This window comes from Drosophila bipectinata, chromosome 3R, assembly GCF_030179905.1.
Source record: "Drosophila bipectinata strain 14024-0381.07 chromosome 3R, DbipHiC1v2, whole genome shotgun sequence".
NCBI classification, from domain to species: Eukaryota; Metazoa; Arthropoda; class Insecta; order Diptera; family Drosophilidae; genus Drosophila; species Drosophila bipectinata.
Window position 1 is genome coordinate 5,538,472 of NC_091739.1, and position 27,541 is coordinate 5,566,012.

Consider the following 27,541-nt stretch of genomic DNA (forward strand, 5'->3'; position numbering starts at 1 on the left):
TTTATTGAGGCTGCCAGGAGCGGAGACAGCACACAGAAACGACAGCAGTAGCAGCAGGACAAAGCGAATGTTGGGCAAAATAAATTAATTAAAAGTTTCAGTTGCCTCCCACCAAGTGGCAGCCAAGTCAAACTTTTCTTGGTTTGCAGCCTGTGGATGCTGGCTTACAGACACTCGTACACACACGCTTGACTTATCGTACATCGCACATATGTACATATAAGGACATTCCTACATACGTACTGGCAGAAGCACTTACACTATTGCCAAGAAAGGAATCGCAGTTGCTTCGATTAAGAATCGCTTGCCTGCCTTCGCATAAATGTCAAATTGAGGACACGAGTCGGGAACTGCAATCAGCATCCAAGTGCAAATCCTTTCAGTCCCTCTTTCATCGGCAAGTGTTACTTGTATGCACAGGGAGAAAAATGTTCAACTAATTGAATTGGTATTATGGCAACATTCTCACCAACAAGCTTCGCTTCGATTCCTTTTTTAGAGTGTGAACTTGCCGTTTTTAATTTGTCTTAAAATTTTAATTGCAACGCCGCCGATGTTCAGAACGCTGGCAGGCAACCGGGCAGCGAACGAACACACATTTTCATTTCTTATTGACATGTCAATGCACTGCCACAGTGCCTGCCACTGTTCTCGGATTAAATATGGCTAAAAGCCTGCGCGGTAAATTCTATGTCATACCTTGAGGGGCGGGCCGTGAGGCGTGGCTGGCAAGAAAATTAATTAAAAATGCGCAACAAACTTGCAAAAAGTTCGCCCTCGTTTGTGCTCGTCTTGTTCTCCGGCAGCGCCTTGTTCGCCGGCTCGTGTGCAATTTAAATTTTCATCCTTCTTGCTCTAGATTTTTCTCGCAGTAATTTTATTGCATTTAAAAATTCAGAAGCTAGAACAGCCACCAACAACCTGCACCGGCACAACAACAAACTTCATTTGTTTGCCGTTCTGTGCTTATTTTAGCATACAACTTTTGACGTTTCCTCTATGCCAGATGCTTATCAATAATTTATTTATAAGCTTCACCTCAAAACACATGTTGTCAGTATGCCATGTTGGCCTCAACAGGCTCCCTCCCTGCCGACTCTGCTGTTTTCTGTTTTGTGTTTTATGGCCAGCCGAGTCGGGTCTCATAGTTGGCTAACAAGTTGCTGTTGTTGCTTCTAACTGCCAACTGGTAACTGCCACCTGCCACATCGCCACCCCCATGCCCATGCCCATCCACCAAGACACATGTGAGGAAGCTTCGGCTCCCCCTAGAACCACTGTAGATGTTGCTGTTGCATAATTTATGATTTCGAAATGTGTTCATTTAGTTTTGCAAATTGTTGACATGAGCAATCATTAGACCGTTGCACAGATTTCAGCATCATTTCATCCGCACGAAGCTTTGAGCAAAATGCTTCTGAGGACTTAGCCAGCCAGTTGTCATGGCGCCAAATTATATTTTCATCATTCGTAGTCCACCCTGGCATTTCTTCTATTAGAACGACTAATTTTTGAGATGCAAAATTCTGGAGTGACAAGATGAATCAGTCCCCCTCTCCTACTCCTCCAGCCAAGTCGAATTTTGCGTATTTGGTTGCTAAACAACTTAAGAAGTTGACACTTGCCAGGCAAAATATTTTCATCAACAACTCAACAAAAATTAGCAAGTGTCAAAGATAAATAAAAGACAACCGACCTCTCCCACCGCCGGCAACGAGGACGCCGTGCCATCCTGCCATACGAACTATTTATTTGCCTGTTGAAATAGTGTCAAAGTGAGTGGACTCTTCACATGCGGGACGCAGTTGCCAGTGTCTTGCCTACCGACCCCATTTCGCCAGCCCCATGCCCCATTGGGGCAAAGAAAACTTGACTAACTATGCAAATAAGAGTGACGTGTGTGTACGGGTATGTATGTGATTCCTGCACAAAAAAAAATTCAACGACAAATCCTTTCAATAATCTTTAACTGCATATGTATCCCACATTTGTTTAATCTACTTCCCCCGGGTAATATTTCCGAGAATTTATTAGAATCCATGAATTATTTCTCTCAGTATGGTAACAAAAAAGTAGTAGTGAAGGACTACCCCCTCCGGCGACAGTTGGCGCAGAGTAAGTGCAGTTGGTAGAAATTAAGTAAGTTTTTAGCTGCAATTTTTGTGCCGAAACTATGTCAAGTTTGGTTTTAGTTGCCAACAAAGTTTTTGCTTAAGAAAATGCCAAGTATAAGTATATCAAAGGAAGCTGCAAGCGCGCGACTCGACCCAGGGCGGGTAAGACACTAAGCAGACGTCGGCAGAACCTAATGAATTTCATGCATGACATGCAACTCACGAGTCGGAGTTGCAGTCGCTTAATTAAAACCATTAGGCGTGAGTCAAACTTACTCGGGGGCATCCCCTGTATTTCAATGGTATGGATGTTCGGGAAGGTACTCTAGTTCCAGCTAGAGCTTCAGTTCCAGCTCCTCCAGAAGACACGCCCCCAGCAGAAGCAGAAGCAGCAGCAGCAGCAGCAGCCAATTTACATAGTTTCTTTAATGTTTGCTGCATAATTTTCACATTTTTCAGTGTCAAGCCATGGCTGCATTGTCTCTTTGGCCAGCCCTTGGCAAACTGCAAGCGAGAAATCTTTTGCATGTTTCGGTCATATTCTAAAAATAATAGCATGCCATCGCACTGGGACTCGAACCCCTGAACGCCGCCCGGTCAAGTGTCCCACTTAGCCGACCCTTCCTGATATTTTTATGACTCGCCCAGTCAGGGCCCAGATGCACTCTTTGTGTGTGTGTGTCCTGGGGATGTAGAGGGGCAAGTCTAAAAAATATATAATATTTGCCTGCAACTGAAAGGGAAAGCTTAACAAATTTCTGACCAGAGATTAGACAAGCCAAAGAAACACATGCGAATTTATGAGTCACTTGGGAGCAACGATATTTTCGAGTGCATTTCTTTAAAACACAGGAGAAGGTTATTGAGAAAAACTGATACAGATTATGATTAAATATTTAAATATTCCAGCTGAATGAAGCTATTTCCCTATTAAAAATGTATTTGTGTTTATTACTTTCCGCTCCTCTACGAGTAATGTATCTGCCAAGTTCGGCAAAGTAATGGGGCTCTCGGAAATTAACTTGCTTCAGTTTGGGGCAAACTTTGCGCTCAAACGGTCGGACAAGGCTGCCGGATTGCGATGGCGGACAAAGCTAAAAGCCTGCAGCTCGGGACTCGGTAGTGGCAGTTCCAGTTGCTTTGCCAGCTCAGCTGAGCGATGGCCAAAGCGAAAAAAGTTTAATTCAAAAACTTGTACCAAAATGCACATTTAATGGAAATTTACAACCTGAAGTCGCGTCAACGACAGCAACAGGAGTTTCTCTGAGAACGAACAGCATCAGGAGCAGCCACGGAAGCCCAAAACAAGTGCCACAAAGTTGCATAAGGACGAAGGAGTGGTTGTGGCGGGGCCATGGGTGGTAAAGAGCAGCGCAGAAAAGTGTTAACGGATTGTTTGTGCGCCAAATGGCTGCCAAGGATGGGTCGAGGGCCGGGATGTTATCCTGCAGTTGTCTGCCTTTGGCCCTGGTCCTGTGCAACCGGAAACGGAAATTGCGTAGCGCACCCAAGTGCGTGGCAGTGGTGCAAAAAGCAGCGAGCCATAACCTGGACACCACCGCCGCATCCTTCTTGCACCAGTCCTTCGGTCTCTTCCTCTCCCCATTCCCCGTTCGCAGGGAAATGTAACACAGGTGCTGCAAGGCTGCCATTAACGCGTTTTGCATTTTTAAAGTGGTGTGGAGGGAAAATGTCAAGGATGTGGTTGGTGGGAAATGGAGAGGAAATTATATCTGCGGACGAAATGGATCAGGCCGGGTAGCTTAGATTGGGGGATCCTTGAATGCAAGAGATTTGGAAGGCTTAAACAAGTCAAGGAGGAGTAATTATCCGAAAAGGCTTTCTGAATTTAAATACACAGTATGGTACACAGTTTCTTCTCCTGAAGAAAGCCATAATCGCATTTCCTTGCCAACCATCCTCATTAACAGTATTCTCCTTACGACTGTACGCCCATCAAAGATCATCCAATCAGCTTTTAACTCTCGACTCCTCAACAATGCCAAGCCATTTGCAAAACCGAATCAAAGCCAATGGAAATACAAAAACTTTTTCATGTGCAATGGCTCGCTGGCCCGGTGGCCAGATGAGCGAGAAGCGAAAAGTGGAAACTGGAATGTGGGAGCCACGGGCAAATGAAAATGGAGCACTCCATTTGCCGGCCAGTCCTTGCCACATGGCAATGTGCTGTGGCAATTCCAATCCCAATCCCAGATTCTCTTCGCTGCACCGCAAGAGCCAAACAAATAAGAAATTAGTTGGGACCAAAGTTGTTGCAGCTGCAGCGGAATGAGAGAAAAATCGCAAACAACGCTGGGGCAGAAAAAAAAACTTTTCCGCTAATGTCTTAATGTAAAAGTTTGTTAGCTGTAAGTGGTTGGGGAGTGCTCAGGGAGCGGACAGCGGCTGGGGATGGGCGTGGCACTACCTGAGCGGTGGGTGGTGCAACTGATGGCAACTTTTTAGCGAGCACGTTTGATTGAAATTTGTGGCAAATTGCCTCAAGCTGCAGCGAGCTGTAATGGAATGATCAAACTGCTATCAGTGGAAAAGCCGCAGCAACATAGTGGGGGAAAACTATTGGAAATGAGGCATAAAAGGCGCCGCACTCTTATCAATTCCACCTCAAATGAGTGTTGCAACAACCCATTCAAGGACACCGCCAGCCCAACACCCCCACACACTCACGTATCTGCAGTTTTGCAGTGCAATGGCAAAATGGCAATAGCAGCGGCAAAATGGCAACAGCCAACAGCAAGAGCCAAACAAATTGCCAGCCATTACCAGGCAGAAGGGTAATTTTTACTTTGCAGCTTTTCCAGGCGCTTTATTTGCCAGCCAAATTTGTACGAATTGCAGAAGCAGCAGCAGCACCACCACCATCGCCATCTCGAATGGCAGTTGTAAAAACCAACAAAGCTGTCTGTCGATTTGTAATAGGTGATTTGGCAAAGGAAATTGAGACATCAATAAATGTGGCTTGGCTTGGAATGCTTTAAGTTGGCTCAAAGGGAAGCTGCCGGGTCTGATTGAGAACGGGAGATCTGGCAATATGCACACAAAATATTTGCAACCCGATGCGTGTGCCTTTGGCGTTGCGCATACGCCACGTAGACCGACAAGGTACGAGGGAAACAAATTGCATTTTTCAATGTCTCGGGCTGTGCCTTTCCTGTCATCCTAATTGCCCCAACAATGCCTCTGTTGCAAACTTTGTCCCATGTGCCCCCTTGGCTTGTTGTGGCTGTTGCAAATTGAACGTTATTGGCTGGATTGTGCAATAAACGTGACCAGGACATATTCATGGGACGAATCAATGCCGCTTGTTGGCCGGCTAAGTTTGTTATTCCCATTCGATGAAGCTGCCGCGGAAAAACGGAATCGGTCTGATGTTTAAACCGTCAATGAAAGCACTGCATTTAAGGGAAAGGACAAGCTTAAATAGAACAAAAAAGTTTTTCATAAAAGGTTAGAGGTTAAATATATGGGGAAACCTTTTTCCATAAATATAAAACTAAAATGCCAACACCCACAGAGAAAGCTGATCCAAAAATAATGACAGCAAATTCAGATTAGGTAAATGTTTGTGCAAAACATTAAAATAATATTCAAAATAATGATAATTGAAATCACACACTAGAACAAAACGGGCCAAACGAAACACTAAAATTCAAAATAAATATCAGTATCTGTCAGAGGGCTCTCGCCATAGAAATATTCGCTGCGGGCCAGTCGGAAAATCGGAAAGTCTGGCATGTGGATAATTTCCAGCAGACTTGTCGCTGCATTAGCGCACATCAACCAGCACAAAACACCCACACACACATACATACATATATAGTAGACACAGACAAGCAGGCACGACAATATAATCTGCCGACAATTTGCGCCTAAAAGTTGGCTGCATTTGTTGAAATGCAAACATGTTAGCCTGCATGCGGCTGGTTATTCCGCTAGAGCTCCGACACATAGGCGAATCCAAATATTGTTGTAGCTGCTGCACTCAGATTCTCACATATCATTTAAAATGCATAAATTTCACCGCCTGCCGGGCATTACACAATTTTCGTTAACAGTTTTCTGGGCCAACACGACGTCGAAAGTGTCGACTGTTTGAGTTTAAACCGAGTTTCCACCGAGTTTTCCCACCCATCTACCGCCCATCTCCGCACCGACCCATCAGCAGCCAAAAGCTAACAATGCCAGGCAAGACAAATACCAAAATATCCACACATTCAGCCTTATATATTATTTGCAGTCAAATTAAATCTAACAGCTGTGAATTTTACATGTGTGCTACCAAGCCCGTTCCCTCTGGTAACAAATTTTAGGCAAATATGAATTTTTAATACAATTTGCCATGCGTTGTGCGGCTCAACTTTTGCGGCATTGCGAAAACTTTTGTGCAATGTTTCTGCTTAATTAAGTATGCTTAAAGTGGGCGTGGCTAGTCACAAAGACACTCTTCAACTCGGAAACGTCACCGAACGACAGAAATAATAAAATGAATTTCTATTACATCATATTAATCTGGCAAGTGGACAAGAAAGTTTGACGGCTCAATGGACAGTAGGAAATAAAAAATAGAAAAAAAGGAGGAAAAAGTTGAGGCAATAATTTACACAAATTGCCAATTCTGCTGGCCGAATAATGTCCGTCAAGTGGAGCTACGCAAAAGTCAAAATTCGGTCAAAACTTTTCTTCGGCCCCCTCGGAACTTGTTCTCACTTTATCGCATCTTTATCGTCTTCAGCTCGACAAACACGTCGCCGGAAAATTCAAATGATAAGGCTGTGGCACACCGAGCTCAATCTGTGGGTGGTAGTGGTGGTGCTAGTGGTGCTGGGCCCTATAGTGGGTGACTTTTGGGTGGTTTCTGCTGCAGGGCATGGCGCGTTATGACAACATAAACGATATTTACTTTTTTGTGCCTGACTATTGCCATTTCGCCTGCCATTTCTTTATTTCTCTCGATGCCTTTTATGCGGAGTTTTGCTTTCGCTGGCCTTAACTATGCCTTTCTCTATCCCTCAGCCCTAGTGCCGTCTCTTTCGTTTTCGGCAAAACTTTTCGACTGTTTCTGTGTGCCGTTTTTTTCTCCTTTGTCCGTTTCGTTTGGGTTCTTTTTCTACTTTTTGCTATTTGAAGTACTTCAAAGATTTTAGCATATTTTATTTGAATACTTTATTTCATGAAATGCGTTTGTGTGCGTGTGAGCGAGAGGGAAGTAGATGGAGAACAGAACGACATGACTTTTTCAGCTTTGTTGGCCCGCCCGTCCCCCTAACACTCCCCCTGGCTTTTCTCCCCCCTCATATCCGCACTTCTAACTAGTTTCTATGTCTTTGGTGCAAAGTTTTTCCTTCAGTCGTTGTGAAATGAAATTTTTGAAAATTTTTCCGCGGGGAAATGAAAAAGTTTTTCCTGGTGGACACAATGCGGCTGCCCTCGATCTTTTCACCCCAGCATCCGAACAGTCCCTACACCTCCTCTGCAGCTCCGAACTGGTCCTAGTTAATATTACGCATACGCCGCGTATGCCCTTTTGACTTTTTCGCCTAGACCCGAACCCTCCGACTCCTACGCTTCCTTCGACCGTTTTTGCGTGCCAATGTGTAGAGCGCAGCTGCTGACGAGGTCCCGGCACAGGACACGGGCACAGGACACAGCACAGAGCGCAAAGCGTGGGATAAGCAATAAAGGATAATGTCATTCAATGTTTTGTGTGTCCCGCGCTAAGAAACGAAAATAGCAACAACAAAAGCAACGCTGACTGAAGCTGCGACAACAGTGGCAACAACAAAGGCGGAAACGCTTGCCATCATCAGCGTCGTGCTCATCGTCCTTTCGTTGTCAACGTTGTCGTTGTCATTGGCAATAGTTTCCCACACTGGAAGAATATAATCCCAAGAAAGAAAATATTAAGATGGATTAAGGTTTAAGTTTTTAGCTAGTTTTTAATTAGCATTTGAATATAATCATTTTTGGTTCGATCATTCATTTTCTTTCATTAAGAAAACTCACTTTTTTCTCTTGGTGCACGAACTTTGTTGCTGTTTTCGGCTGCCTCAGTTTCCACTTTCAGCTTGCCTCGCCGCCAGACAATAGTCAAAAATGTCTTCATGTCGAGGGCGAGGAGCATAACGGAAATTCGCATTTGAAAAATACTTTCTTCATTTAACAACAATGTAAGGCAGCGACAAGGAGACCAGCCAGCAGGCGATGGCACGGGGGGAAATGAGGCAGGGAAGGTGAGAGGAAGTGAAACTGAAAGACAGTGGCAGTGGCAGGGTGGCAAAGTGTTGGCATTACTGTAAATCGTTTTCGTTTTACGTTTCATAATGACAAGGACAGTGGCAGCGCATCCAAAGGAAGGCGATCCGAGTCGATTGACAGACAATGGGCGGAAATGAAAATAGAACTTCAAAAACAAAACCAAAAAAAACTAACAAATGCAACAAAGAAACCCAGGCAGCCCCTACTGGCACTACTGGCAAAGTAGTGTTTTTTAATGAGCCAGATGCTTAAGCCCCTACAAATCGGATCAATAGTTTTACGCTCATTAGAAAAGGATTTCTCTCATTTTTTAGTGGCGGCACTTATCAAAGGACAACAATCACGTCGAGGAGAATAATTGTTTATTGGAAATTTAATTCGATCCCATTGTTCTATTGTCAAGAGCAGAGCAACTTAAGTTTCATGGGAAAACTTTTCACATAAGCTTATGTATGAATGTATATGTATGTATAGTCGGAACGGGAATTGATTTTTATATGAAACGGAGGAAACTTTTCCCCCGCTTTGGATGTATAAAATAAAAATAAAAAACAATCAGCCTTAGCTGGCGTCCCATATGCGCGACTGAAAAACGCTTCACCCTGCCGACAGCTCATTTTCATCGGGATGAGAGTTGTCAGGATCAGGAGCGGAGGAGCGGAGGCGGGGGCTGAAGGCCAGGACATGCGGTGACATTTTACTAGAGGCGTTTTGCGGGTGGGGCATATTTAAATCTAATTTTGTCACTCGACAAACAGTGACGCGCATTACACATTCCAAACAACTGATGCGACAAATACACGGAAAACAAAAAGCACCAAGCTTTTCCAAAATTGCATATCTCTTATGTTAAAAAATATTATATATTATTTTTATTTTAAAAAATATATTCCAAACCTAACTTCCCCGTTCAGGAGGTTGCTTTTGAGGCACTGTAACCGTGATTTCCTGTGGAAAATCCTGGGGAAAGAGAAGACCAGAGGCTGGGCTGAAAGAAATAGAGATAGAGCTGCGTCGGTTTGGAGATTGTCACTGTTGTTGCTGCCGCTGCAGCTGTCTTTGTTGGGCGTGTTAAAAATGTCACAGCGCATTGCATACTTATTGGCGCATGTGTTAATGCCCCACCACAGCCGCACCACCACCAACCTTGCAGGCTAAATGTTACGCGCTGTATGCATTTGCGGCTGGAAAAATCCTTTCTCTTTTTTCCCTTCCCTTTTTTTTTTTTTTTTGTTGCATTCGACGTTTGCATATTACACCCACACACACACAACGAGTTTTTCCTACCTTTTGTGCCAGGTGTTTGAATTAGCTTTCTGTGGGTTGGCTGGGCAAAGCTGCAGCACAATGGCTTGCAATTGCACAAAAGCTTATTAGGTTTTCCCTGCTGCACCCCGTCTCCCTCTGGCCCTGTCTGTGTGTGTGATTGCCATTTGGCATCCCTGCTGGAGTGAGAGGGTGTATGCGAGTGTGTAATACTTTTTTACAACAAATAATGCGCTTTGAGGTCGCGTGCTTCACGTGTTTTAATCCATTCGCTTTCAGACTGCTCCGGTAGCGCCTCATGCACCTGCAACGCTTTTAACTTTGTGGCACTTTTACGCTTCGCTTTTAGCGCCGGTTCCGAATCCATTTGACAATGTAAACAACAAAGGAAACTATGAACCGAAAATGCCGAGTTTACTTTGATAAACAGCGCTAGTAGTTCCGCCGCAAGACTATTGCACTTCAGGTTGGCTTTCGCTTGTACAAACTCTAGAAATATTACATAAAGCCATTCCTTTCGACCCTATCGGAATCGTAGTTTAGTAAAACTTTTTAATACTATAAACTATTCAGCCTTTCAATGAAAAACGATATTCATTAGGATGTAATTATTTTAGATTCTTATTTTTCACCTTTTATATTTTTGCCGATGAAATATCGAACCAATTAAAATTTCGGCCAGCATTTCTGATTTAATTGAGCCAGATATACAAGATTTTTGAATCCAATTTTCTCAAAAAAAGTAACAATATATATGCAAGGCTTTGTTTAATTATATTCAAAATAAACGTCACTATAGATGACTCGAAATTCAGAGCTTTTGATGTATAAAATTAAACCCAGAAATTTATTTACAGATAATCAACTTTTATTTGGTTTTGGCTTCATTTGGCTTCAGCCCTCTGCAGCTGTGGTAATATCCGAGAGCTCAGCTCAACGAGACCTGTCTGGCTGAGCCATGAATTATATTTGGACAACAATGGGCGGCAAGGGCTCTTCGGGCCAAGCAGATGCGTTGCCCATGGCTATAATGTGGGCTGAAGTACTCGAAATCGTGCGATTGCCGTGATATGCTCTCAGCCTGTAGAGGGCATTTTCAGCTTGAGCTTCTGTTGATTTAATTCAAGAGGGCATGCATTTCCACGCTCGAGTGTTCGCATGAAAAATGTACAGCAATCCTAGGGTTGTTATCCTTTATGCCTGGTAATTGCTTGGCTTTTTGGGCCCGGCAGTACAAATTCGAGTGGCGTTGTAACATAATTTTGGTGCAAAATACATCAAAATGGACCATAGTGGAAATCTCCATTTTCATATGTTTGCCCAGCAGTCCCAGCTATGAGTGCGCCGTACACGTATGCAGATATGTTGATGTGGTTAGTTAGCATCTGTGTTTATATTTGTGTTTGCATTTTGCATTTTCTGCCGGAGCGATCGTGGGCGGGAGCTAGAGGTGTTTTGGGTGGGGGTATGGCACACATATGTCCATGTCCGTCACATTTGTTGGTTCACGTGTATTAGTGTTTACCTCCACTTTGCACCCTTTCCCTCGCATTTTTATTTTGTCGATTCGTCCTGGCACATTTGTGTTTGTTCAGCTACTTTTGCGGTTTGTCGCTTTCCGCGCACATTTCAACCACATTTGTAGTCACTCTGGTTTGGACAAACGCCAGAAAAAAAGCCCGGCCCTAGAGAGATAACAAATTGGTGAAACAAAACCATGACTTTGGAGTCTGAAGATCCGAAAAGTAAAATCAAAATCGGTGAATATTCCATCTGCACAAAGCATTGAGTAGATTCATTGATTATTTGCATTCCAATTAGGGTCCCTAATGAAGGCTGCACAGTTCGGATGAACACTCCTCATATAATACCTCATCACTTGAATTTGAATGTCAACTCGCATTTGTGCGATAATCGAGAGCACGGGAAATGCATTAGAAATACCGGCAAATTGAAACACATTACCATACAAATCTATAATTTCAACGAAATTAGTGCACATTTTTATCGCAATTCAGTGGTGCCGGCGCTAGGAGAAAGTTTTGCGCTAGGTGGGTTCGTCCTGGTGACTGTTCGTACATCGGGGCGTATGCGCAATTTGATGTGCTCGCAATTCAATTAAATTCGGCAAATTAAAGCGAACTGGCAGCGCTGAAGTGAAATTTAATTGCGTGAGGGACCCATCTCTGATGCCATTCTCGCTCCTTGCCACCCCCTCACCTCGTGGGCTCCTCCTTCTCAGGGGAGGTCCTGGCAAAATGCAGCACGTATTTATTAGCTGACGTGCATTGATGAAGGTCGAACAAACGAATGCGTGATCCACTGACAAAGTGGGTGGCAGGGGACTGACTGCCGGAAAAATGGTATTGCAGAAGATGGCAAGGATTCCCTTTGGCCGCTGATTGACTCACGAATATGCAATAAAACAGCAGACGCCGGGCAGGACAACACTCGAATCCCCACAGAGACAAAGGCCCATGGGCCCAGCTTTTGTCGGGCTGTCTGTCTTTATCCCTCAATATGGTTGCATCTCTTTCTGGGCGGGTGTTTGTGTGGGTTTCATTGGCTTCATTTCAGCAGCAGCTTTTCACAAGCTAAAACTTTTTTATGTCCAACTCATTAAAAATTTGCGCCAATGGACTTTATGCAGGCCGAGGTCCCTTGATTCCTTGCCGACTTTTGCTCCAGCTCACAAATACCCACACAGTCTGTGGCTCAAAAACATACCCATACACTTGAATAAAATTCTTTAATTAGGTGGCAGTGATAGAAGCATATATTTTTTACTTTTTTTACTTCTGTTAATTCAAATTCTCAATAAAATTTGATTACTTAATATAGACTTTCTTAAGATTAAACTTATCTTGGAATTCATAAATTTCTCTAAATGTAAATATTTGTTCGGTTGAATTTCTGGGCTTTTTTCTGAAAGCAAGCAGGCCGACCAGGCTGAAGCCAGAAAGCCAAATGCAATTTCCAAGTTTTTAATGTGCGAAATTTCTAATTTAAGATTTACGATATTTTTATGTCGAATTACGTAACGCCCGGCATCCTCCGATCCCCTAATCCCGGATGTTCCCCCATTTTCGGGCCCTGGTGTTGGGCTGCGAATTCTTTTGGCCATTTGCAGCCTGCTGCTTTATGCCCGCTCTGTGAAGTTGAAACGGCTTTTAATGGAGACCGACTCTTTAATTGTGGCACACTGTGCCTCTGCCCGGTGCATGGGTTTATTTTTGGGCCTCTTAATTATGGACGCGCCTAAAGGTCAACGGTCGCCTTTTGATGCAAATTTTATGGACTGGAACTTAATTGGCCGGGGCCATTGAATTAACCCACCCCTCCTTCTCCTCCCTGCCAGAAAGGGAAACGCTGAAAAATCTGCCGCTGGCAAATAAAATTCTCTGTCCAAATTGTTTTGCGACTGACCAATTGACTAAAAACCAACAAAAATTTGTAACTGGTGCAGATTTAATGGGCATTTGTTGTTGGCGCGGGTCGAACTGGAGTTTTTATTTCGAACGAGGGGTTTGTTTTTGTTTCGCTGGTCTGGGGAGGCCGGGGCTGTTGTAAACGCAGCGATTGCAGCTGCAGTTTTGTTAGTTAGGGCAATAAATTGTTGTCTCTATTCGATGCGGCTGGGCCATCGGGGCACTGGGGGAGGCAGGGATGTGCCGGATGCAGAGATTGCATAAAATAAATTGGTCAGCGATTGATTTGGGGGATTTGCCGTTCAATTTATTACCACTGAGATAAAGGCATTTGAGTGTCAACATCAAAATGGCAACATTCCATTCCATTCCAGCCGAATGCCCAGCCCAGTCAAATATTTTCGATGTAATCCTTTTTGTGTGACCTACACTCGAATCAGTATTTTTACAATTCAAGGTCGTTCAGGATTTAGGCTAATCACTTATGAAAATATATAGTTTTATTTAAAAGGAAAAAGCTTAAAATCTGCGAGAAGAGTCTTATATCAGCCATTTTATTTAAACCAAATATTTTTGTGTGGATTTTTTAGGTCACATTTTACAGAACATTAACCAGACACCCGAAATTTCTGCACAATTTAAACCGCTTAAGTGAAAAGGGAAGCGTCAACACGAACTCCTCCATGGCCAGACCAGAGAGAACTCGATCCCCGGCGGTGGCCGAAAAAAGAAACCACAAAAACCGTATCTCAATTGCAATCACTCAAAACAACGGAAATGACGCTTAGCACAACTTCCTGTCTCTCCGGCAGACGGACGGACGGACAGACAAATGAAAGTATCCACAGCTACGGGACGACGCGCAGTACCACCGAAAATGGGAGGAATATCCTTTCCACTCGCCACCCACCAGAATTGTAATTCATGTCGCTGGGGGAGTTTTCTTTTTTGGCATATTTGTCAACTCTGTTTTCACTGCACACATGATGAGGTGGCCAAGGGGCATAGCAGTGGGAATTTAGGGCCGGCCACGCCCACCAGTCATACACCACTGACTGGCACATTCAAGTGCAATTTCCTTGTAATGCGAAACTACGTCATTTTGTTACGGATGCGAGGGCTGGCCCCAAGCTACCAGGATCTAAAGGTTGTTTCATTGATACAGTCAGGCCTTGATAAGCTTAAAAAGCTCATCAAATTGAAATAAATAATTAAAGGAATAGAAAAAAAATAAGAAAAGGTGAAAAAGTGACTTAAAGCCATCTTTATATTCTATACAAAACTCTTGCTTTCGAGTAACAGAAGCTCTACTGTTGGTGGCCGCAACGCGTGGATGCAAACATGACACGTCGGCGCACTTGTGATGACACTTGTGTCCACCTGGCACCCGGCGATTGCAACTGCAACCGGATGCGGAACCAGGACCTTCAAGCTGGACCCGGACCCGGACCCAAAGCCGGAGCCGAAGCTGGAGTGCCAAAAATAGCCGGCAACAACCGGCGAGCAAAGTGGCAACGAGAGTGACAGGCTCAGCCTTAGAATCAGAGTGTGGGAGAGCTGGCGGGGTAGGGAATCCAAGGCAGCTGGGTTGACAGGCGGCATTTGATAATGTCAAGCCCCAAATCAGCAACAGACACCGACCAACTCAAGGACCTAAGCACTGAGGGTGTGGGAGTGGGAGATTGCACAATTGCACGTTGCTATTTCAGCCAGTTGCCTCTTGGCCAAGCACACACGTCCACCTGCTCAAGTGTCCCTGTCTGGGCAATCGTCGAGTGCGGTTTGATGGCAGAACTGAGCAAATCAGATTTAACTTTTCACTTATTTTAATTGTCGCTAAAACTTGTCTCTTTGTTTTTATCTTTACAGAACAGTTTCACATTTTCGTGGGCGATCTAAGTGCCGAAATCGAGACGCAACAATTGAAAGATGCATTCACACCATTTGGAGAAATATCGTAAGTTCTTCAACTATTATTTACCTTTAAATTTTAATTAGGAAAGTAATTTATTGCCCTAGCTTTCCACCCAATTATTTCTTAGGTTAACTATTTTTAGAGATTCCCATCCTCCAGCAACATCGATCTTTTCCTCGGCTAGCACATTAACTCCAATCAAAGAACATTTTTCCGCACTTGTGCCAGGCAAACACAAATTGTTAAATAAACAAACAAATGGCAAATTAAGTCCCCTTCCAGCAGCCTATCTGCTCTTAATTTATGAATAATTAGCGAGCCGAGGGTGCATGTCGAAGGAAACCGCGAAATGTTCTGCCACAGCAACAGCAATTTTCTCGTTTTTCCCAGTTCTGCTTTTGTTTTTCCAGCAGTTTTTGCTGGTTTTTGAAAAGCGCGAGTGAATGGCCCATAGAAACGGTGGCTGCTGGGGCTCGGGAGATGGGGGAGACGTCTACCGGGGAGTCCCAAGCAACGGGCAATAAATTAATAATTTAATTTTCGACTTTTTTGTTTGAAGAGCGGCAACAGCAGAGGATGAAGGGGGTGGAAATCGAGGGGGTGGACGGTGGCAACAACAAACTGCATTGGGGACCAGTTGAAAGCCACAAGCAGCTGTCGACGCCGGGGCAAACAAATGCCAGGCGAGTGGCCCAAAAAAATATTAGAGCAGAACAAGTGAAAGCAAATAAAACTGATTTATATACACACACCCCTTGGTGAGGCAGGTGAGGCTGGTTTCTTCTATGTGTATATGGTATATAGAAACATAGCTCTATGTATATTTATGTGGCGCCCGCTCGTCGGGTCAGCAACCAAAAAAGACGACCTGGAAGCAGCGTATTTCGCAGGCTTTTCATTTGCCACTTCCTTAATTAATGAGCATCAGCCTCCAGTCTTCGGCGTCTATTTGCCCTGCCAGTTCTTTTGAGACCGGCTTCCCTGGCCAGGAACTATTTATTCGAGTGCAGGACCAAATGTACATTTAACGTTTCTCTCTTTTTTTAGAGCTTGCCCTTTTGAAGTGCTCGACGGATTTTTGGGCTCGACTTGTCCCGCGGCATCCAGCAAATATCCTTCGTTACGTAACGCTTCGCTCCCTTCCGCATGTTTATTTTATGGCGAGCGCAAATCTAGGAAATAATTACATTTTTCATCTACACCTGAAGTGGCTTGGCTTGTAGCTCAGTTGCTTCTTTCTCCGCCTTGCCCTGGGGGGCCGAGAAACCGAGAGCTGGCAGCTTCAAAGACATCCTCGCTACCGGCTTCCAGGACATCCTTCGCCTCTTAATTTATTGCTCTTTATGCCTTGAGTGCCCGCGTGGGAAATAATCGCAAATATGTTGTCGTCTCTGGCTTTACCTACTTTTCATCATCAGGTTAACAGCACTCATGGGTGGATTTTTCATTTAGGAAGCTAAATATATACAACAATCCCCCCAGCTTCTGCCCGCTCGTTTTTAATTAACTTACTTAACTTTCCGACTGCGGCGAAAAATAAAAACTTTGAAATTTAATATGTGTGTGGGTTTGTCTCGGTTTGGAAAATTCCGGATAACATCAAGTTTTTGCGGTTTTACTCCGAGACCAAGGCGGGGACTCAGTGCAGAAGTCGTTGGGAAATTATTGAAAAGGCGGCGGGAAACAAAAGAAAATTAATCCTTCAATTAATTGCTCGCCTTTGGCATTCCACTGCCCATGAAAATCGGTTTCGCCATCACAATCGCCGCCATAATCGCACTCATAATCCCTTCAAAATAATTAAGTCTCTTTGAGTTTCCAAATCAATCAACACCTTGTGCTTAATCAAAACCACCCGATGGCACACTTGTCCACATTCCCAGCAGACCAACCGATCCCGGGAGCATTATTATATCGAACAGTTCTCTTATCGCAGCCATTTAATGGACTGGCATGCAAAAAATCCGATTATTAGACAATATTCCGAGACGAATGGCCATAAAACACAATGCCTCGTGGCGAGAGGGCTTGCTTTAATGTGCCTAATTAATTATTCGGCTGGGCGAAAGGATCAACATAAAACCCACACCCGAAGGACCTCTTCTTTGGTGGCCAATTAGTGAAATTCGCAAAAGGCAATCGACTGCAGCAACGGAATCGGAACGGGAATCGGTATCGATGGTGTTAAGACGACGATGGCCGGATGGCCGGTTGTGCTGGTGGCCAGTTCAAGTGGATGTGCTCTCGTATGTCGAATATATAGTATAATACTCGACGCTGGCCACACAAAACTGAAATTCAATTATCCGCCTGCGGTGGGCGGCGCAAATTGCGTGTGCTTGTCGATGCAGTCGCCGCAAACCATAACCAGATAGCAATGCTCCTGATTAATTACATGCAATATGTTCTGGCCCCGCTTCTCCGACTCGTTTCGTGAGCCTCCTATTCTCGCATTCTCGCATCGGTATTCATAAATAAAAGCAGAGCAAAGGGCCGGGGCTGGGGCTGGGGCTGGGGCCAGAGACAAACAAAGGCAACCGGGCCCAGTACAATGGGCAAATTGATTAGCGAAGGACATGGACACGTCCTGGCTATTGCCGGGCTGATTAGTTTGCTCCATATTGTTGCTGGCTCTCATAATTCAATTACATTTTTGTGCTGCATGGCTAACGAGAAGTTGGCCCGTAATTGGCAGCCCTTGCTCGCCCTTAGCCGTTGCCTTTCATTGTTGGCCACAAAAGGCTTAACTTGGCCTTTGTACCAGAGGTTCTTGACCAGTTCAAATTTCAAATAGCCAAGGAAGAGAATCATTACACAGGCAAAAAAACGAGACCTTGCACTTGCAATTTATAGCACTATTTCTGGTATAATTCTAACATTTTTTTCAAATAAAAATTATTTTTAAAAACCAGTAAAAATTGTATTTTCCTTTTAAAAATATTACAATGTAATTTTCCATTGTGTACTCACCAAAAACTTTCAAAGGACTTACGTGTAAAAGTCCTGAAAAGGTAGTGGAATATAAAAAAGGAAAGCAAATCAACAAGATAATAGTTGATAGTTGAGCCTGGGAATGGAAATGGGAACGGCAGTGGAAATAAACTCGCTCGCTATCTCGTTCACTTTTTTCGGTTACTTTTAATGACACTTGGCAAAGTTTTGATTTTGGTTTGCTGTCTACCATCTTCAGACTGCGGAGTTTTCCTCCGACTTCCCCCTGCCGACATCATTACGTTGATTTTTCCCATTTTTATAAGGTTTCTGGGGGAGGTCGGGATATAATTTTGTCGCCCGGTCTTAGCGACAGCCCTCGATTGGGACGATGCTGAAAATGAGCAAAACTTTCAACTTAATCTATTCAGAAAAGTTGCCTCGGCTTCGGATTCAGCATTCAGCCTCAGTCTCAGCCTCAGCCTCAGCCTCAGCCCTTTTCATAAACTTCAAAATGCGCTTGTGCACGTCGTCGAGTTGCTTTCTCCGCTTTCACTCCTTTCTCCTGGCTTGGCAGTTCGACTTGCGACTTGCAGCGGCAAGTGAAGAAACGGAAACCAATGATCGGCAGCGGAAATGGCGGAAAAAGTTGAAAGGGCCGAGCGCTTTCGCCGCTCTAAACTCTAAGTTTAAGTAGGCGGCGGCTTTTGTTGCGAGGCGGCGAGTGACAAATCAAAATCGCATTCAAATGCGACGCGGCGTGCAGCGGAAGTTAATGCGAAAAACTTTTGCCCCAAAACGCGCACAATCAGTCAAGCATCTCCTTGGTTCTTCCTCCACTCCTCCATCACTCTGGCGCGTTTTCCATTTTCCCAATCCTTTCCACTGTTTGTGCGTAGTGTGAAAAATGAGTCTTGGCAGTTTGTGTTGCAACCGCAAAAGCCTGACACTTTTTCATGCCGCCTGCTACGATTTATATTTGTGGCAAGTGTCAAAAGTTGTCCCACCCAAAGTTGCCCATCGAAATCGGTAGAAGTTTCGGCCTTAAAGCGCCTCCACTCAATGCAAATTAAAGCAAATTGAAATCTCCACAAAATCGGGTCAAATACATTCAGCAAAGCTGCGTAAACTTTTTAATATAATTTTAATGGATGCCAAAGTTTGCACAATCATTAAATGGCAAAACAATTTCGTTTTCAATTTGTACAGATTTTGTATCAATAGCCAGGTTTAATGTTTAGATAATAGACAGAGCAGATCGGAGTGGAGCGGAAGTGGGCCACAAGCCAGAAGCCAGAGGCGGGCAGCTCTTGGACATAAATTTATTTAATTTACTTTTATGCCACGGCAACTTTCCAGCCACTGCTGTGGCAACTTTTCACATAAAATACGCATTAATTCATTAAAATTGACAAAGGCGAAACACGAGTGCCAGGCACGGTTGGCTGCCTCTTGGACAGTGTCAGTGCCAAATGCTCAACTGAGTGAGCTCAATGAGTGACTGAATGGAATGACTCTCCTCTGGCAGACTGACTGAATGAATGAATGACTGAATGACTGACGGAGTGACTAACTGAGTACCCTACTGACTGGCTGACAATGTCCTGCGTTTTGGGGCCAACTAAACGGAGCCAAAACAGTTTGCAAAACGGCGCCCCGCAGTGGCTAAATGTATATAAATAAAAGTGCTTCAGCCGGGCGAAATGAAGAGCAGAAAGAGCGGCGCCTTTTAAAATTAAATCAACGGAAATAAAAGGGACAACAAGGGATAAGGGATATATACATAGCCGGCCTGATGCTTCTCCTGACCCTGCTGCTGCTGCGGCGGCAGGACCCCACCAAAACTTTTTTATCGCGCCAACAAAGCCGCGCCAGAAATTATCCTGCTGCAATGAAGACGACAACGAGTCCTGCTCTTGGTTGGCTTTTGAGTCCTTGGACGAGGGGCGACAATTTTTGGCTGCCGCTTAAAATGGCACTTTGGCTGCCTGTCATTCGCAGGCAGCGCGGCACAAATTGAATTTAACTGCAGTTTCTGGGCCTCTCTCTAGCCAAAAATTTTGATCCTCTGCCAAAAAAATAACAAAAAGTATAAAATAAAAAAAGAACAGCAGCTCGGAAACAAGTCGGCGTCGACCCTCTGGGGCCCGCACATATGTTGAAAGTTTATCACTTGGCCAAATAAAAATTTGCTACTCGGCCCGACGCGGCCCGGCCCGGCCTTGCTCTAAACTTTTTGGCTACAAATTTATTGGCAATAAATTGACTGCCATTAAAGTAAGCGAATAAAAAATGGCTGCCAACGCATAAATCCCCCAAATAATTTGACAAAATGAGTCACACAGATTGAGTGGCCCATTTTATGGCCTGCTCCCGTGCCTGGTCCGACTCCAGCTCCTACTCCACAGAGTCAGAGTCGCAGGTGCAATTTCGACACGGAAATGTAATTTTAAAGCACTCAACGACCTCTGGGCCAGCCCTCGAAGTTGGAGTCAACAAAAAAAAAATTAGCAAGTAACCGAAGGAGAGGCGGACAAAATAATATAATCATGGACCAATAAACTTTGTCTATACACTGAAAAATTTGAGACATAGAAACTTTCCATGGGACATATTAAACACCGTTTAACAAGAAAATATTGTGAGCTCTTTTATTATGACACCTAGATTTTTCCCCAGTGCGGAGCTCCTTCTGCCGGTACAGGTGGCTCTCCTGAGTGACACTCTGTGGCAGGATACCAAAGGAGCTGCAAACAAGAGAAATCTAATCAAAGCTAATCCAACAAAAGCGAATGGCGGGCAATGTCAAGCGCCTTTTGTTTGCCCAAAGTGGTGTAAGCGCGGAAATTTGCTTGGCCAGAGTCGCGCAATGGCCGCGTTGGTAGACATTTACTTAAAATACAAGCTATAAAATGAGCTGCCGGATGTCGATGCGGATGCAGATGAGGATACGGATACGGATACGGTTGGCCATGTAGATCTGCCACAGACAAGTTGGCCAAGTGTCGAGTGCCCTGTAATTGTGGGACAAAGGTAAAAAGCCCGGGGGGCGTCTCTCAAGCTCAAAGCATAAAAGATAAAGCCAAGCGCAGAGTCCGAGGTGGGCGGCGAATTAAATGAATTTGATTTACGTTTTTAAAGCCAAATAAACGCCTTTCAATTAAGTCGAAAGCGGGGGCACCATCTGCCCAGCCTTCACGTCGCTGCGCAGTTGTCTCTCTTATTGACTTTGGCAGTGGCGCTGACAGACCGCCGTTCGTCCGTTCGTTCGTTGGCATTGGTCTCTGGCAAAATACTCGAAAAACCACCGCAAACACCTGACGAGCATTCAGTCGTTGTCGCACCTGCCCATCCCCCTGCCCCTCTATCAACTCGCATTCTTTCGTCCACGGGCGACGTTTGCATAGAGCGCTCATACGCCCTGTTGCCTCACTTCACTTTTATCGGTACACTGTGCATTGCGAAGTGATAGTTTTTCAAGTACTACTTTATTCAAAACTGATGCACATTGTGTTATTTTCTTATTTTGATTAAAGCTATACCTATCGAAAAGTAAATATCTTAAACCTATCTAAGGACTTTCTTTTATATTTTTTAGTTTTTGCTTAAATATACAATCCTGTATTACTTTTCCGCTCAGTGTATGGCCTCAGATTGTTGTCATTTCGGTAGCGCCGCACCGTGTTCACTGATTTCGCTTGCAAATTAATGAGAAATTAGAGACAATGCCAGAGCCAGAGCCACAGACCCGTTGGATAGAGCAGCCAGGATCCAAGGGCCGGAATGCGGAAAGCAGGAGATAGGATGCCAGGATAGCAGGGCAGGGCCAAAGCCAAAGCCATTTCCATGGCCGCTGTCCGCTATGGTCGTCGTAAAAAGAACATTTGTGCTAATTTAGAAAAAGGCAAATTTGGACAGGACTTCATTACGGGCACGTAACGGCATTGGCATTGCTTGGCCTGGTCCTTGTTTGATTGATTGAATTTGTCTGGGCCCGGTCGGGTGGTGGCTACTGCGATTGGGTTCGGATTTTGATTCGGATTCGGTGTACGGCTTAATGGCCACGGAAGAGAGCCCTGATCCAGCAGCCATACATATTTAATATTTAGATTATTTCCTTGTAGATTGATATCAATTTAATGTGTTTTTGGGCCGCCCAAACAATTTGCATAATGTCTTTTTGATTCGAATTTAGTTTCGGGATGTATCGGGGGATATTCACACAATTGAAAATTGAATGCATTCGAAATTTATCTTTTTCACTCAAAGGACCTCTTTGCGCAGGGCGGCGTCAATTAAAATTAATTAAAACACATGACTGGCCGGGCAGCTGCCACGCCCCTCCAGACAAGGGCAGGGCCAGCCCTCTACTTTGAAAACTCACCGCCCCTTTGGCCGTGCGCTGTAATTTTAGATTAATTTGCATATTAGAACGCTGACATTTCAAACTGAATGGCGGCGCGGTGTGCACTGGGTACAGTGTGTGACATGTGAGTATGTCTGTAGTGACGAGTCGATTAATTGCGTTAGATTATCCGCTCGGCACGCACACAAACTCCACCACCACCCTCACCACGGATAAACATACATGGAGAGCCGCTTAATTTGTGCCTTGGGCTAATTTCGTTTCTTTGTTGTTATTGCAAAACGCACGAAGGACATTACCGGGATGCCAGGACTCTGCCATCAAACGAAATTATAATTGAGACCCGACCGCAGTGAAATCCTCGAGCGCACGCGCTCTAATGAAATCACCAGCTACAAATGACTCTTGCAGGATATGTACGAGGATGTGTGTTTGTTCAGCTAAATAGCTATGCATGCCTAATGTCTGTATTTAACTGGGCATGAACCATGGCCAAAGCCTGCACCCCAGCACGCTTGTAATTATAGAAACAACAACATGCCGCCCCCACCATTTCTCCTTTCACTTCGGCCCACTCACGCCAGTTAATAATCAACTTACGCATCGCAGCTACACGTATGTATGCGGGATTATGTGGAACTCCCATTTCCATTCCTCTAGCCATTCCCCAACCCATTCCAGGACCATGATAATGTCAATTTGTCTGTGCCACATGGCCACGCGCTTTTTATGATTAAAATAGGTAATAAAACTGTGCCTGAGCGGCACTGTCATCGTGTGTGTGAGGGCTGAGGGCTGGTGCTTAAATTAATTAAACCAAATAGAATAACTGAAGCGAAAAGCCACAACAAATTAAATAAAAACGTCGACAATTTTTATGAAGTATTCCCGGCAATTCCCAAAATGCTAACAAAGTGTCGCATGGAAGCTAACAAGGTGCAAAGCCTATTAAAATTATTTAATTGTCATTTCCAGGAACGGCATGTTTTCAAAAGGGCTAAGCCATAATTTTCCATAGCCAGGAGTTTTCATTAAAAATTAGCTCACAATTCATAATTTCAAAGGGAAATGTATTCCTAATATCCTTAATATTATTTAAATTCTGAGACTCTTACCTAATTCATCTTCAGTTGGAGAGTTTTGAGAAATGTGTCGAGCAAGTGTGGCAAAGATACTTGCTACAATTTAAATGTCTTGCTCTGGCTCGGCTACCAATGTGTCGCCAGATGCTGCCAGTCCTGGGTCTGATGAATTTGTTGATTTATCACAGACATCCAGAGCTCACCTACGCACACTTTAAAATCCAAGACACGGCATATGAATACTTACATATATATGTAGTTACAAACACACTATGTCCACACTGAGGTGGCTGAGCAACTTGCAAAGATTTTGCCAAATGGCGTGAATTTATTTCCAAGATGTAAGCAGATGTAGCTGGAGGAGTTCATTGGCATCGGGCTGAAAGTAACATCTGCTGCAGTTGGTAACAGGATAACGTTGGAGGTCCTCGGACTTTGGCTTGTTACTCCCAGACCAAAGCGGATGAGCCGGAGACTGGGCAAGATGTTAAGCTTTGAGACGAACTGATTGCTTCGTCCTTTCAAGTTAGAGCTGAGCCAGCTGTGAAAGCCAAGGCAGCAGAAAAGAAGATGAAGTCATCAGATTAGTTAGTTTTAGTTTTCCCATTGCTCAAACCCACACACCTATCTCATTCAAAGGACTCTCTCCAAATCAAGTCTGGGATAAGGATATTAATTCAACGCCGCACCTTACCTGAATGCAGCTTGAGTAATTATGTGCAGCAATGCTCGAGCTCAGGTGGGGAAATCATGTTGTGTATTTCCGTTGCAATTGCGAAATTTTAAACTTGTTAACAGCAAATTGAAGTCATTTCCTGTTGCAACAACAATATGTTGCGGCTGTTTTGCTGCACACTGCAGCACCAAATAAATGAGAAAACCACAATGCAACAGCAACCGACAAACACACAACAATACACAAAACAAAAAACACAAAAAAGAAACAAATAAACGGCAAGGCACAAGGATTCAGGACCAAAGAAAACAAAAATGCCAAAAAGGTACAAAGGCGGAAATAAACGTTGCACAGGCAGTCAGGCAGCTAGGCAGCCAGCCAAGGACTCAGGACCAAGGACCAGTCCCCGGACAGGATAACCTGTTGACCACGTGCATACTGCAATTCAAGCCAACCCCGCACACACACACACCCACACAGACAGTCCAACTCTCAAGTTTTGCCGAAAAATGCCAAGAAAATTGCATTTTCGTTGGAGCAGGAGGAACATGAAAAAGGTAGCAACCACGGCTGGCGACAGTGCAAAATAAGTAAAAGGCAGCTGGGAAATAAACTCCAACGTTTTGTGTATGTCGAGAATAGGCAGTGCACTTCCGACACTGCAAAAAATTCGACTAAAAAACCTAAAAGTTAAGCAGTCTTTATAGGAAGTCTGTCATACAATCCTGAAATGCTTCATACAATTAATTGGAAATTTAATAATTTAGGATGAAAACTTTTCATAAATTTATTTTATTTGGGCTTTAAAATTTATTAGAATCCAGTTTCTGATAATTTTCGTAGAGTGCCAAGCTGAAGGGTGATCAAAGGAGGGGGTGGCCAAGTGAAATGCGCGCATCGCGTGCTGCGAATGCAATTTTGGAGCTACTGCTGCTGCTGCACGACCACGCCCCCTCGTCTGCGTTAACAATTTCCACAGAAGACGGTGGCGTGGGCGCGGGCGAGGGCGAAGGGAGGCGGGGGCGGGGGCGACAAATGCAATCTACAAACAATGAAATGAATTGTCAAGTGCAAACATGCCACTGACGTGCAATTGCAACGCGTATGCAACAAGCTTTCATTGGCTGCAATAGCCAGCCACCGAACCACCCAGCCACCTCAACAAAGACCACCCACACATCAGCAGCTCGCATTGCGAATTTATTTTGCATGCGGCTGGCAGTTAAAAAACATGCCAGAAATGCGAGCTGCTTAGGCGCTTCCGCCGGGCGACTTAACAAGAGCCCATCAGCCGTCAAAGCGAGCGATAAAATGTTTTGGCCGAAAGTGGAAGTCGGCCAAAATAGAAAAGTACCGAAGAAAAAAAATCGGGTAAAGTAGAAAACGCTGCCACTTTTATGACACTGCAATTTGGTGAAAGCTGTTTGGCCCGTCTGTTGTGTGTTGTGACACGATTAAAGGACTCGCAACGCAGGACTCTAGCAGTCGGGCAGTCGGACGTTCGAGGACGCTGGACATTGTCGCCATTGCCAAGCTTTTCATGGTGCTGTTGTGCTGTTCTTTTGCCGCTGCTCCTTAAAGATTTATGGTCCTCGCCGTGCACTTGCAACTCCGCCGGATATCCGGCATGACACGACAAGCAGCCGAAATGCATTGGCCGTAAACGGATACTTGGCAGTCGACGATTATTTCAGCCCACACTGGAGGAATTGCGTCCACTTCGAGGCCATCTATGACAACAGACATACACTCGGAAAAATTTTGTGCTTATGGAAAAATGTATTTACTAAACATATAGACGGATGGCTGAACAAAGGACAGATGTACATTTTATTTTGTGATTTATTATATTTTTTTTTAGTGCAATTGCATTGAAGTATTTTGCTGGCTGCTTAATCTTGACTTCATTCAAGATGTTTTCGGCAGCTTTTCGACAGGGTTAGGATTTTTTTTGGGATATTTTTTCGGAGGCCACTAGAAAACAACAACCAATCCCAGAAAAAAAAATACACCAAAATTGCTGAATACCTCTACCCACAATTGTTGCTCTAAGCCGAGACTTGGCTTTTGTTGATTTGAACTTTTGTTCATTTTTTTCTTTGACAAGGGGCAGTCGAAGTGGGCATGGTCATGTTATCTTGTTGACATGCCGGACGTTGACATATCCATTTTTTACAAGCCTAGACAAGCTCACTGGCCCCTCCGGCAGCTTTTTCTATTTGTCCGGACTTATGCTGGCTCTATGCGGGTCCTTCTGTGTGTGTATTTCTGTATTATTGGAATAACAATGGCATTGGCCCCAAAGGCAACTCAAATAACAACAACGACAATGTGGGCTCCATGAAGGTAATTTATTATTTTTTTTTCCTATGCCTTTGACTTGATTTTCCCAGTTTGTGGGTCAGTTTCTGTCTTCCAACCAAAATAGAAATAAATCAATTTTAAATCAAGTCATTATTAAATAGCTATAAATGGGCCTAGCTCGGCAGTGTCTGTGTTGGGATGTGTATGTGTATGCCGCACTCACACAACAATTAACACTTGGCCATTACTTCCATTTGCGGCATGTTAATTTGTTGCCACATCAATTGCTGTTGCCAATATGCGAGGCGAATGCACAAACAAACGACGCGCACACATTCCTTTGAATGCATCCCAGTGCACAACAAGAAAAACTTGTAGATCCTATTGATACAATAATAATTAAGATAGTCCTTATACTAAATGGTACAAAACCCCTTATTGCTAAACAGAATAATTTTTATTATTTGGAAAAGTATCATTACTAAATTTTCCAACCGTGTACCCTCACACACATATTTATGGGCACCCGTTCAGGACTCCAGGACTCGGGATGCTTGTGTAACAATCTCACCGACAGCTGGCGCTGTTGCGGTTTGCAGCTACAACTATTGCAACAACACGAACAGCAGCAACAATAGCTGGTGCAGGGGACGAGGTGCCTCCAAGAGGGGGGATAGTTGACAATTGCCTGACACTGGGCAGCTGCTTTATTTGCCTTGCACACGTGGACAGAACCCACACTCCAGCCCTCGACCCGCTGACTTGCCCCCGCCAAGTCAGACAAACAGAAGTCAGGGCGGACGTGGCAGGTGGTGCGAGAGGGCGTGGCAAGCTGAAAGCTAGCGAGAGGCTGACTACGGCCCAGTGGTCGAACAATAACGCTTGAGTGATTATGCAATTGACAGCTAAATCAATCAATGATGTCAACTACATGCCGGCGACGCACCCACACACCCAAACATGTTTGTTTCCGACACACACACCCTCACATGTCTGGGCAGGATATGTGTGTGTGTGTGTGTGGTAACAAACTGGCGAAACGTCCACGTTGTTTTTGACATTTTCAATTTTTTATGACAAAACTCCAAATTGGTACAAGTTGTTTTTTTCACAACTTTTTTCCCCCGTATTGATTGCCATAAAAAACTTGATGGCATTTCAACAAAATTTGTTGTTGAGCATT

General features: G+C 44.3%; 1 protein-coding gene across 1 annotated transcript in view; it reads left to right on the forward strand.

The window, feature by feature from the left end:
• LOC108131045 (uncharacterized) overlaps positions 1-27,541 on the forward strand; it is an 85,353-nt gene that overhangs the window by 32,272 nt on the left and 25,540 nt on the right. Inside the window, 1 exon segment of the mRNA XM_043211844.2 lies at positions 14,954-15,041. Coding sequence (XP_043067779.2) covers positions 14,954-15,041 — 88 coding nt within the window.